General features: G+C 47.0%; 1 protein-coding gene and 1 long non-coding RNA gene across 2 annotated transcripts in view; both read right to left on the bottom strand.

Moving 5' to 3' along the window:
* Positions 1-469: 469 nt before the first annotated feature.
* LOC309611733 lies at positions 470-4,679 on the bottom strand. Its single transcript, XR_014234708.1, has 2 exons — positions 3,346-4,679; positions 470-3,246 (listed from the first exon to the last, which is right to left on the bottom strand). It is a non-coding gene; the product is annotated as an uncharacterized lncRNA (long non-coding RNA).
* A 383-nt stretch (positions 4,680-5,062) lies between these two features.
* Positions 5,063-13,726, bottom strand: part of SPRED2 (sprouty related EVH1 domain containing 2) — a 121,133-nt gene continuing 112,469 nt past the window's right edge. The window contains exons 6-7 of the mRNA XM_082356492.1: positions 10,620-10,769; positions 5,063-8,352 (exon numbers count right to left, since the gene is read on the bottom strand). Of these exons, the coding sequence (XP_082212618.1) occupies positions 7,687-8,352; positions 10,620-10,769 (816 nt within the window). The 3' untranslated portion in view covers positions 5,063-7,686. The remainder of the gene's footprint in view (positions 8,353-10,619; positions 10,770-13,726) is intronic.

Below are 13,726 nucleotides of genomic sequence, written 5' to 3'. Positions count from 1 at the left end.
GCCGGGCCATGGCACTGAAAGTGCCGAGTCCTAACCACTGGACCACCAGGGAATTCCTGATTCCATCTTGATAGGTTGTATGTTTCTAGAAATTTTCCATTTTTTCTAGGTTATCCAATTTTTTGGTGTATAATTATTCACGGCAGTCTCTTAAGATCCTTCATATTTCTGTGGTATCAGTTGTAATGTCTCCTCTTTCATTTCTGATTTTATTTATTTGAGTCCTCTGTTTCTTGATGAGTCTAGCTAAAGGTTTGGCAATTTTGTTTATCATTTTAAAGAACCAGATTTTAGTTTTCTTGATCTTGTCTAGTGCCTTTTAAGTCTCTGTTTCATTTATTTCCACTCTGATCTTTGTTGTGTCCTTCCTTCTACTAACTTTGGGCTTCATTTGTTCTTCTCTTTGTAGTTTCTTGAAGTATAAAGTTAGGTTGTCTATTTGAGATATTTCTTGTTTCTTGATGTAAGCATTTTTTTTAGAAATTCACGTTTATTTATTTATTTATTTATTTATTTATGACTGTGTTGAGTCTTGCTTTCTGTGCGAGGGCTTTCTCTAGTTGCAGCAAGTGGGGACCACTCTTCATCGCGGTGCGCGGGCCTCTCACCATCGCGGCCTCTCTTGTTGCGGAGCACAGGCTCCAGACGTGCAGGCTCAGTAATTGTGGCTCACGGGCCCAGTTGCTCCGTGGCATGTGGGACCTTCCCAGACCAGGGCTCGAACCCGTGTCCCCTGCATTGGCAGGCAGATTCTCAACCACTGCGCCACCAGGGAAGCCCCTTGATGTAAGCATTTATCACTATAAACTTCCCTCTTAGAGCTGCTCTTTTTCCATTATTTCACTTTCAGTCTCTGTGTGTCCTTACATCAGAAGTGAGCTTCTTATAGGCAGTACATAAGATGGCTCTATAGAGACGCATTATAATTAAAATGTCAAAAGTTAAAGACAAGAAGAGAATCTTAAAAGCTGTAAGAGGAAAACAACTTGTTACATACAAGGGAACTACTATAAGACTATAGGCTGATTTTCAGCAGAAACTTTGCAGGCCAGAAGGCAACGGCATGATATATTCAAAGTGCTAAAAGGAAAAAACTTCCAACCAAGAATACTCTATGCCCAGAAAAGTTTTCCTTCAGAGTTGAAGGAGAGAGAAAGTTTTTCAGACAAGCAAAAGCTAAAGGAGTTCATCATCACTAAACCAGCACTACAAGAAATGTTAAAGGGACTTCTTTAAGTTGAAAAGAAAGGGCACTAATTAGTAACAGAAAAACACACGAAACTATATGAAACTATAAATCTCAATGGTAAAGGTGTATATATATATATATATATATATATATATATATATATATATATATGGTAAAATTTAGACTAATCGAATGTTGTAAAGGTGGTGGATTAATCACTTTTATAAAGCTAGTATGAAGGTTAAAAGACAAAAGTAGTAAAAAAAAAAAAAACAAAAGTAGTAAAAATAACTATAACTACAATAATTAGTTAAGGGATACAGTAAAGTATGTAAAGATAAGGAGTAAAGTATGACAGGAAAAACAGAAAATGAAGTGAGGGGAGATTAAAAATGTAGACCTTTAGAATGTGTTCAAACTTAAGTTGTAATCAACTTAAAATAGACTGTTATAAGTTGTTATATGTAAGCCTCATGGTAATCACAAAGCAAAACCCATGGTAGATATACAAAAGAGAAAGTAATCTAACCATACCACTAAAGAAAATTGTCAAATCACAAAGGAAGAGAGCAAGAGAAGAAGAAAGGAACCGAGAAACTACAACACAGTCAGAAAATAATTAACAAAATGGCAATGTGTGTGTGTGTGTGTGTGTGTGTGTGTGTGTGTGTGTGTGTGTGTGTATAATTACTTTAAATGGAAATGGACTAAATGCTCCAATCGAAACACATAGAATGGCTGAGGATGTATTTTTAAGTAAAAACAAACAAAAAAAACCAGGTTTCAGAGCAGTATAGGTAGATGCATAGCTGTATTTTTGTTCCTCTCCAAGGAGAAAAGAAACGCATGCACACATACACACACAAATGTATACACATACACACATCTGTGTATAAATGTATAGAAAAATCTGGAAGGACACACAATGCTTACTTTGGGCGGGACAGAGGAGTGTTATGGGTTGAATTGTGTCTCTCCCAAATTCATACAGAGTCCTAATCTCTTTCCTCAGAATGTGAACTTATTTGGGGATAGGTCTTTACAGAGGTAATCAAGTTAAAATTAGCCATTAGAGTGGATCTTAATCCAGTATGACTGATATCCTTATAAACAGGGGAAATTTGGACACAGAGATACACAGAGAGAGAAGATGATGTGAACAGTCCTAGCAAACTAGTACAAGGAGACACTCCTTTTTATACTTCTGTGGTGTATGACATTTTTATGACTATGTATATTTTATAATAATCAGAGCCCTCCCCCAAAACTGGGGAAAAAAAATAAGAGACAAGACACAATGAGAGGAAAAGGGTACAAGGCATGACTATCACGTAACTGGCTTTATTCCTCCTTTATAAATTTACAGAGCCTGTCTCCTTCTACTCTCCACCCTCTACCCCACCTCCGCCCTGGCCCCAACACTGCCCTTTAGGGGGTCAGCTTGCCTGGAAGGAACCGCTAACACTGGTGGCTGCTCTAGCTGAGGAGATGGCAGGGCCCTGATTTGCAAGGTCACAACTGGTATCTGGTGGTGCAAGATGTCACCAGGGTCCTCTCCCTTCATTCCACCCATCTGGTTCGGGCCTAAACAAACAGACGAAGTGTGATATTTCTAACCAGCTAACCCCACAAATCAGAAAGCCCAACAGGCCTGCAGTCAGAGTGCCTGCAAGCAGCCGGCACGCTTTTACAAGCTCTGGCCCCTCGTTCACATGGATGGCACTGTGACGGCCTGCTTGAAAGCCACGCTCAAGTAACAAACCACCCTGAATCCCTGGGAAACAGAACTCTTGTGACAACACTTTGTCCCCTGGGAAGATCTCCTGATTTCCTGGGGGGGTGCCCACTGGTAAGGGTGAGTGGTAACCAGCAATGGGAGAGCAGCAGGGAGAAACAGAGGCCCAGGAGATGAGGCCACCGACTTACACCCCAAAGGCCACAGAAGCGGGGCTGGAGGTTGAGGAAGGCAGCTCTGCAAGGCAGGTTGTGTGCACCGGCTCCTGAGGAATCAGCCAGCCCTGTGCCCTTCTGCAGCCTCTCAAGGGCTGTGAAGGGATCTGGGAGGGCCAGCAAGGAAGCAAAACCTAATTTAGAATTGCGGAGAGGTTCAGAAAAAGAAATCTCAACACACATATTTTGTAGGTCTACATACTCACAAAATATCCACAATGGCTTCAGCCTCCTGTACTTCAAAAGATGCTGTCCTCTCCAGTTCTTGGTGTTTCCTAGGGTCCCAGAATAGAGGAGGAACTGAGGGAGGAAGGAAGGAGCATTTTGAAGCGCCTCCTGAGTATCGCACTGTAACGATAGTGTGAATTGTAATCAATGAGCCTCACGACATGCTGAGGGTGGGTATTATCCCACTTGTTACACCCAGGGAAACCGAGGCTCAGAAGGGTGACATCACTTGCCCAAGGGCTAATGGCTAGTAACTATCTAATGACTAGTAACGTGTTTCTCTACCCCTGCTTCGTCACCTGTGAAGTGGAAATGAACCCTCTACTCCGAAGAGGGTTGAAGGAGATGACGGACGTAGAGCCCAGCTCCTGGCTGAGCACGCAGGGCACCAGATGACAAATGAATCCTGTAGCAGCCCGATGGGCCAAGAGGGGGGACTGGGCAAGGCTCTTCCTGGTGCCCACTTTTCAAGCCCACAAACAGGGAGGGGGTGGACAGAGCTATCAGTGAGGCCCGGCAAGGACCTGGGCTCTGCAGTCAGTCATCTGGTTTGGTCCTTGCCTCATGTGACCACAGGTTACCTTAGTTACTTACCCTTTCTAAGCCTCAGTTCCTCAACTCCAAACAGGGATGACAGGAGGGACATGCCTTGTGGGGTGGCGTGAGGGCAGATCTCGGGCCCCCTGAAGCTCTGGACGTGCCTTCCAAGTTCTCCTCTTTTTTTAAAAATCAGAGCAATTTATTCAGGATTGTCATAATCAGTAAATGAATATATACTGTCTCAGCAGTTATTATTTTTCTACTTCACCAATTCTCCTTCAGAGAAATCCCTCTATTCCTTTACCATCAAACTTCTTGAAAACATGTTTTACATTTGATGTTTTGATTGACTCCATGTTGACTCTTCACCCCCTATTAACCTGGTTTGTGCACCACCACCCCCGCCCCCCCCAGTCTAATGAAAGAACTCTCATGGAGTTCTCTCATCATCTCTTAACTACCAATCTTCACGGCTTGTTTCTCTCCATTCACTTTCTAATTCCCAGCATCTCCTGTTGCTTTTCACCTTTGCCAGTGGTTTGGAAAAGTCACCCCTTCTGGGAAGAGTCAAGACTAATATGAAGGGACCCCTCTGCACATCTCTTTTTAAGGCCCCTACTTGGTTCTCTAGAGAAGAAGCTGAAATTTTCTTCTGTGACCCTTAAAGGACTCCACACTTTATTTCCTCCCCAAGGGATTGTCACTGTAAGATTTGAGTATCCAAAGATCCCATTTGGAACTGAAAGTGGGCCAAAGATCACTCAAATCCAACCACTCTGAGGACACACACACACACACACACACACACACACACACACACACACACACCAGCAGGAATCAGTGGGAAACAAGCCGGAGGAAGTACAGCTGCTCCCTCTGAAGAGCACGCACGGGGGAAGCCAGGCCGAGGAAGAAGGGGTGTTCCCTGGGCGGTGATACAGCATACTTTTCACTTGAGGCATCCGAACCCAAGGAGCTGCAGTCTCCCCTAAGGGAATATGACATAACCAGAGGCGGGAAGGGCCTCAAAAACAGACCGGTGTCCACACATCCTCCTCGAAAGGAAACCCCTTCCCATCCTGTGTGCGAGAGCTCCCACGTCCGCACAGGCTCGAACACCACCCTGTCTCCGGACAAACATCCCAAAGCCAGCGATCTGATAGGATGTGTTTATATTTACATGGTACATTTTTAAAGCAATGGCTACATTGGTCATACATATTAGAAACCATAAAAAAAAGTTAAGAACTAAAATGTACATCATACACTTGTATATATATTTTTTACACAGAGGTAAAAAGGCTTATTATAAAAAAATCAATACAACGGGGTTTTTTAGTATACAGGTAAAGAATGAATTATGCTTCAGGCACTTTAATTTGTTAATGTGAGCAAATAGCTTGGTGGTTTTGGGGGTGGGGGGGCGAGGTTCGGGGAAAGCTTCCAAACAGAAAATCTTTTGGTTAATGTTTTGTTACCACAGATACAAAAATAAAATCTGAATAATTTCTCTTAGATGGTTGACATCAGTATGGCAAAGCTGACTGGGAAAATACTACACACTGTTCGGCTGCAGTGTGGCAATTAGAGAGAGACGTATTTACATAAATGTCTCCATGGCTTTCCTTGTGCCTTCTTCACAAACCAAAAAGGATACGCGGAGTAAGATTCACTAGCGTTAACTCTTCAAAGGGGTGGAAAAGGACAAGGGGGAAAGGAAGATAGAAACAGATAATGACTAAACAGAGAGGGCAAACAAAAGCAGCTGGGATAGGTGTATTCTTACTGAAATAAATAGGGATGCTTGAACTGAGGTCTAACAAAACATACATTAGTGTTGTGCTTTGTAGAGAGGAGACCTTGAGAAAGACCCTGAGTAAATGCCTCAGGACGGGGGAGAAGATGGTCTTTTGACAGCATTTGGAGGCTGGCTGAAGGTTTCTAGATGTTCTCCAGGCTGGGAAGTGGCTCTTTTCTTGCATTGCCAGATTAACAGCTCTCTGCTCCTTTCCCAAACTGGAAGACCCAAACCAGTCACTTCGACAAACGAAAACGTCTACCAACAAACTCATAAGCACACTGGGTATTTACATCGATGATCTGATAAAGAAATGCAAAGGGCTCTCAGGTGAGCTGAAAACATTCCCAGGAAGGTAAGTGTGGCTAGCACTTTCTCAATATGATTGGCAGACTAGAAAAAAAGTCCCTTTCCTTGGAGACTGATGTCCTGTGTGCAACTGAGAAGGGATGGGGGGAGTGGGGAGAGAGGAATGAGGCCGTGTGCTCAGCTGGCAATAATCACAGGAAGATCACGGCGGGAAGAAGAGCCAGCGCTGACAAGCCTGTCCCCTATGGTCTCCACGGCGTTCTGATTGTACTATGCTAGGTACAGGTAACCACTCTTCACTTTTCTTCTTTCTGCAGTAACATTTGGCTATTCCTTGCAATATATTAGAAAAATACTCTTTTCCAGCTAATTAGAAGCCTCCTACGTGGCAAGGCGACAGGTGGACCCAGCCTGCTGACCTAACCATCCGTGCACCCAAAGTGGCAAGTTTGGGTTTGCAGGAGAAAGACACTTAGGCATCGGAAGGGTTTTTACATATGGCCTTGTTTTTTCCCAAGTGTAAACGAAGAATTTGGTGACGTGAAATCGAGTCCAAAATGAAAACAAAAACACAAACCCATGAACAAAATGCAACCCACCACTCTTCAAATTGATGACATTTAAAATTTCCCCCAGTTAATAGAAAATAGCCACTGGGGGGGAAAAAAAGCTCCCGTAAGTTTTATTTACAACGTTTAGCGTTTCTCAACTGGACCGTGTTCGGGAGAACACTGGTTTGGTTTGAAGAGACTATTTGGTTTGCAAAACAATGAGCAAAATTTCTTACTTCATTAGCGGTTTCTTCTGATATTGCTAAATTTTTACAAGTGGTGGTGACACAATTTTAAAAAGTTCTCCTTTAGGGGTAACCAGGGAGGCTTGGAGAAACCTGGAATCCCCTTTCTAGCCCTGGTCTGAGAGGATGCGATGCAGTTTAAAGAATTTTCCTGATTCTCGCAAGTTAATCTGAAGTTAAGGCTCAGTTCTCAGTCATTTTACGAGAGAATGTTTTGCATCAGTGAGTAACTGACCGACTTTTTTGGGGGGAGGGGTGTGGAGACAGAAGATGATGATGGGCTCAAGATAGAAACTGCAGCTTACATGGGAAGTTTGGCTTTAGAAAAGTTAAAGCGATCTCGTTTTGTGGTAGAAGTTTGTTAACCAGCTCACCTCCTATACATAATAACTGACTGCAGGTGAAAATACGTCTGGCAGGGTTTCATCATTCTGACGTTCCATTTCCACAGGAACCTGAGGAAGCAAGCTCGTTAGCCACAGGCAAGCTCAACCAAGAGAAAGATGGTCTTCGGAGCTCCTGGAAAAACCAACGACAAAACCCACCAAAAAATCAGCGGTTCCCACTGAAGGCGCCTTGGAACTGGAAGAGGTGGGCAGGAAGGACATGAAATCAACACCTGTATGACGAGACAGTTAGCTTGATTACAGATTGTTAATAATACATGAGCGTCTAGGCGGCGGTTCCTTGCCTTAGACCACTGTGTGTGCGCGCGCGCGTGGGTGAGACTGATGCAGGCGTTGCAGAGTTCACCAGGCAGGTTCCCCAGGCTGGAACGGCGCCTTGGGTACACCCGGGAGCGGGCAGAGATGAGAGGATGCAGAAGACAAGTCCCCCTGGGGCTGTGGATGGAGGGCGGTGGGGAGGGAAACCGAGTCACACAGCTGCTTTGTGCTTCCCGCCGCAGCACCTGCACATCACTCCGCAGTGGTAGCAGGCCCGCAGGGGCAGGTAACAGCACATACAGGGCGCCAAGAAAGACAAGGCGATAAGAGCCATCCACCGGAGGCAAAACTTCTCGTCGCTAGTATCGCACGAGCACGGGTCTGTGTAGTCCCCCTCGGGGTCCGACATACAGTGATAGAGCATGCTGTCCGCACACCACATACAGCTCACGCGGCGGATGCAAGTTCTCACGGAGTCGGGCGCGTCCTGACAGTGGCCCCTCCGGTTCTCCTCGTGGTTGAACATGTCGCGGCAGTACTCGCACCGAGAGCGCTCCCCGTCCTCCTTCCGCCGCCGGGACTTGCCCCGGGAGGGCTGGGTCTTGATCACGCTGCCTCCGCGCCCTTTAGGGTCCTCGCCGAGGCCAAAGTCCGAGGAGTCCACGTAGGGGTAGTTGTAGTCGTGCTTGGGGACCTCGCCCTTGGCGAAGCGCACGTAGGAGTCCGCGTCCTCCGAGGGGTCCAGGTATTTGCCCCTCACCGGCGCGTGCCGGTAATCCTCGTAGCCCGTCATCCAGATCTTCTCCCGGGGGTTGATGCGCACGATCTCCTCGTCGTCGTCCGGGAAGCTCACCTGGCGGTAGGGCCTTGGCATCGGCTGCCCCAGGAAAAAGGAGGCGTTACTTCATAGCAGTGGCAAAACAAACCTCCAATATGCATCTTTCACCTTGGCAAAGGCATTGCTTTAAGGAACTGACCCATCCTGTAATGACTGAACAGCTTGTGGGTCAAAGATGTATTTCAAATTATGAGTCCCAATCCCTTCCTGGGTCAGGAAGTCAATTTAATGGGTGGAGACCAGCATTTCCCCCCTTTTTGTTGCAGTATTACCATATATGGGGGGGAAGTATACACAGCGTAAGAGTAAAGTGAATTTTCAGAAGCTGGACATGCCCAGATCAGAAAGCAGAACTTGAGGCTTCCCTAGAATATCCTCACCTCCCTTCTATGACCCCCACCCCTAAGGTAAGGAACAGTGACCCCTATCCTGATTTCTAACAGCTTAGATTAGTTTCACCTGTTTTTGTACGGCATGCTCGCTTTAAGACTGGTTTCTTTTTTTTTTCAGAGAAACAGAAGAACACTGGAGTGCACTGCATGTTACAAGGTAAGTACCCTTGTTATCTTTGTGTACATTACATGTGCCTACTGGGCCATGATATAAAACGCATGTCTCACTGTGGGTCATGTGCAAAACAGCAAACTATGAGGCTCACAAGTACCTTGTAATCTGGCTGGGAAGATAAGATGTTGAGATATGCAAAGGGTAAGAGTACAGGCTCCAGAGGCCAGCTGTGTTTGAATCCTGCCAGGATCTCACAGGTGGTGGAGATGGAATCTGAGCCCGGAATGGCCCAACCCAGGGCCACACCCTCTAGCCTTCAAACCCAACCTGCATTCTCCCTTAGGGAGGAAGAGTCATCTCTGCAGGTTGTCCTGCTGCAGTTTGCATCAGTGCCTTGTCCAGAGGAGCAGGTGCTGAATACATCGTTATTGAGTTGATGCAGGTAAGCCTGCCTTGCACAGGGCATCCCAGTTGTGGCAAACAATGAGATTTTCCACCTTCGACGCCCTTTGAGCATGAAGGCTTTTTAAGGGGTGAGGAGCATGGCTCTCAGCAAACCCACCGGAGTGGAATTCGGACCATGAAATTTACCAGCAAGTCGCTAAGCCTCACACTTGGTTTCCCTTACGATCAAACGGCACAGGGCTACTGAGAGAATGAAGAGAAAGAATCTATGCAGTGTCAGCATAGGGCCGGTCACACAGGATGTGCTTGGCACCTGTTGCCAATATTGTCATTATAATATTGTCCTAGAATTTATCACACGGTAATTAGCTTTACTCATCACTTCCCACCAGACTGTGAGCTCCTTGAGGGCAAGGGCCACGTCTCTCAGGCTTTGATTTGCCCTAATTCCTGCCAGATTCTTGATGTCAGAGTTTCCCCAACTTTGGAAAACCACAATCCTTCATTATTTCAAAACAAATCTTGGGAGCTGACACAGACTTTGCTAATAATTTATTTTGCAAAGTAAGGAGAGTCAAAAAGTCAATTCCCATCTACGGCTACCATAATGTGATTTTAAAAAAGAACTTTTAATGCCAAAAATATTAGGAAGCACACACAGTAAAATGGATTGTGAAAAAAAGAGTCATATAAATCTATGTTATAAAACCTCAGTGCCTCGTGCTTTTTCTCTTTTCAAAGCAGACTGGTGGCCACATCACCCACATGGGCACCAGTCCACACCCCACAGTTTGAGAACCTACTCTGAAAAATGGCCGCTTGGTAAATATTTGTTGAATTACTGAATTCCAGCTACAGCTCCCCAAGCAAGCCTGGGCCTGCAGCCCGCGATGCCAGGGCACTCAAGCCAAGTGTACAGTATTCTGTGGTCCCAATTGCAGTTCTGTGCTTTCACACAAAGCCAGGAGGCCCTTTGGACACAGGAACGCATAGTGTTAGCGAATGCTAACGCATAGTATGCTACCAGGAGGTAGCATAGTGTCCTGCGTGAGCAGAGACCGGCATTTGAATCTTTTTCCAGCAGGGACTCTCTCTCCCTAAGCCTCAGCCTGCCCATCCCTCAACTGGGGATGCGGAGGACCTGCCTGTGGGTGATTTGTGAGGATTAAAGGAGCTAAAGCACATGAAGGGTTTGGCGAGGTGCCCGGCACACAGAAAACTCTGCATTGAGGGCGAGTCGCCTGCACCACCTCCAATATGGGGGCCGAGGTACTAAGTAGGAGAACAGAAGAGGCCTAGGCTCTGGCAGGTGGCTGAACGCCAGGGGAAGGAGGCCGTTCCAGGATCGGGAGCCGTCCACCCCACGACCCCCGAGGAACGAGACCGCCGCTCACCTGTTCGAGGTGATAGTGGTCCGTGGGGTATGGGTCGTGGAGGTGGCCCAGGGTGTAAATCCTCCGGTGCTCACAGGACGTGGGGGAGGAGACTGTGCGAGGAGGTTGCTCCCTCTTCTGAGACGAATTAGAAGAACTGTCCGTAGCTGTCTGTGTAGAAGGAGGCAGCCGGGAGTTAATTAAGAAAACAAAAACCAAACCCGCACAAAAACCTAACACACCGTCTACGCCCACTGGTGGCGTCCCACTGGACTCCCCAGAATCTCGAGTTTATCCTGGCTATGGGAGGCCGGAGGACCCCTGAAGGGCCAGGTTGTTTAAACACGGCGGGCGCGGAAACCCAGCCACAGACCCTGGAAAGCTGGGTTTGTTTTCTCAAACTGTGGGAGCAGTGACCGGCTTTGGGGAAGGGCTCACCGCACCAGGCCTCCTGCTGGTGCGCTCCAGCTGGGTCAAGAATGGTCACCTGTTTGTGGCCCTGGCTGCGAGGTCCTCGGGTAAGCAGAGGAGATGCAAACAAGCAACAGTCAAACCCATGTGTTCCTTTGTGGGGCTAATCCCAGCCTGGGGACGTCTCAGAGATGAGGGATACCTCAGGGGTATCACGGGTACTGGCTTTCCAGGAAGAAATTTTGTAATCTTCGGCTCGGAGGCGAGCCTGGGGGGTCACCATCTCTGGAGGGTGAGCGCAGAGCTGTTTTCCCAGTAGAGGCGACGAGTTCAGATTGGAGCCTCCATGATTGTGTCTTAGGCAGGTGATCAGCTATCAGAATGGACTGTGGGTGTGCACAGAGCACAGGCCCTCTCGCCTCCCTGTATGCCCACCACCTAAGTGATTCATGCTCCCCGGTGACCCCAGGTGATGGTCACTCTCCACACCCCTGGGGCCCAGGAGCCATAGGCTCATAAAGGCTTTGTCAAGTGCAGCTGGCAACTGCCTTTAAAACCAGGGCCCCTCAGAATTCTCACTACACCTTCTACTTCCTTAGAGTGAGGGACAACCCCCCCCTTTTTTCTTTTTTTCACAAATAAATGAAAAGATTTTCCTTGATATCTAGGTGTCATATTTCTGGTAAATATCTAGGAACTCCTCCTTGGCTGTTGCTTCTCACTCTTATATTCCCCTTATCGTATTTGCTTATTTATCCCCTTTTATTTTCCTGTTTTTTGTTCATGTCATAGATCCTCCAGAAAGCAAGGCAAAGTTAAAACAAATAGACTTATAACAGTTATTCCCCCCTCCATTTATAAAGTAATAAATGCTCAGAAAAATGGGAGTACAAGTATCCAGGAAAAAGAAAAGACACCCGTATTTCCGTTATGCACCACAACCGACATTAATTTTTAAAACCTGGTGGACATGTGCAGCATGCCTTTGGAAACCCAACCCTCCTGGATTTTTCTTTGATTCTGTTTTTTTGGTTCATGTGATGCAGGGCTGATGCTGTTTCCAATCCCACAATCCAGTGACTAATTCAGATATGGACACACACACAGTCCTCCCTGAGGCGATACAGAGATTTCTGATGGAGAGCTCAGAAAAGATGCTGTCTGTCTCTATCTCTGAAGCTAAGAGCTAAGGGTCCTGTAAGCCTGGAATCCTGGTGAGGCGGCAGGGAAAGAAACTGTGTGAGGATGAAGTGAAGCAAAACCAAGGGAAGAAGGCACCCGCAGACACCACTTGAGCTTCTGGATCCAGCCAAGCCTGAATCCTGATCCACCCTAAGATGTCCCAAAGATAAGAGCCAATTCCCTTTGATAATTTAACCCAGAATGCGTTGGGTTCGTCCCTTGGGTGCACCTTTCCCCCAGTCCCGATTCCTTCTCTGTGGCAGCCTTCCACCTGCATCACATTCCTGGCCTCTCTCTTGCCTTACTCCTCTGCAGCAGGTGGAATGGAACAGGGTGTCCAGAGCCTGCTACTTCCCTCCCCTACCTCTTGGGAGCCACCCAACTGGCAAATTGCATGTGCTGGCAACCATTCTTGGGACTGTGCGATCTACTTGGAGGTCGAGGGCCCACCCCACTGTGGGGAGGGTGTGGAGACCCAGCGCACGTGTGCCTGGTGGGGCAGGTCTGTCTAATCCTGGGGTCCATTCCTGGAATGTCCACTTCCCACAGGTGTAAGCCAGCACTAACATCAGTAAAGAAAGGTCTCCTATCTTTTTTTCTCAATTGGTTCAGAACTCAGATAGGAAAGAGTTGCTATTTACCCCTCAAATCCCAGTAACTGAAAGAGACCTGACTGAGACACAAGAATTTTTACTTTCTTCCAAACTCTGGTCTGTCCTCCAACTCTCACCCACCCTTTCCTTATGTCTTTGGAGATCCTGCCTCCCTCTTTTAACACACCGGTGGTTGTAAGTTGACAGCACGACAAAGCAAACAACCCTTAACAGTCTCACATTATGTGAGGGCTTACGATGTGCCAGGCCCTGGCTACATGTGAACACCACTGCAGGCAAAATATCGTCTCCACATCACACACAGGAAAACAGGGACTCGGAGAAATTCGGGATCCTGCCGACCGGTGGCAGGCAGCCACTGGCAGAGCTGGACTGAAATGCAGCCCCTGCCCGCCAAGCCCGGTGGGATCTCAACGCACCACATCGCTGCTTCACAAGCCCAGGAGAGCCCACGCCAGTGCCTGCTCTGTGTTAATCTTGGTGAGATTAATACGAGTACGACTTTTCCAAGTAAGACGGTGTGCCCTGACTCATACAAACCCAGGAGAAAAGGGGATGGCGTCTCAGAATACAAAGGTTTCTACAGATCTCAATAAATACTTTCTGAATGAGTAGATAAGGACCCTTCACTATGATTCAGGTCTCAAGGGTTAAACTCTTATCCAACAGCCATGTGCCAGGCACGTCTTAGGTTAGAAGCTACCCTCGTATTAAACACTGTAATATGCACTCGCCATTTAGTTCTCGGAAACTCAGTCAACACATCCGTCACCTGTGTTAGTCACCTGAATCCACCCTGTTTTCTGTGACCTGTGTCCAGCTTAACAATGTAGGGAAAGTCATTCTGAGAAACGAGGCACACCCGGTATTTCCTAGTACTCCTCAGCCAATCAGACTCCCCCTCTGATGCTCCCATCTTTC

This window comes from Balaenoptera borealis (assembly GCF_965194805.1).
Source record: "Balaenoptera borealis genome assembly, chromosome: 15".
NCBI classification, from domain to species: Eukaryota; Metazoa; Chordata; class Mammalia; order Artiodactyla; family Balaenopteridae; genus Balaenoptera; species Balaenoptera borealis.
Note: the sequence above shows the minus strand (reverse complement) of the source record. Positions and strands in the feature narration are given on the sequence as shown.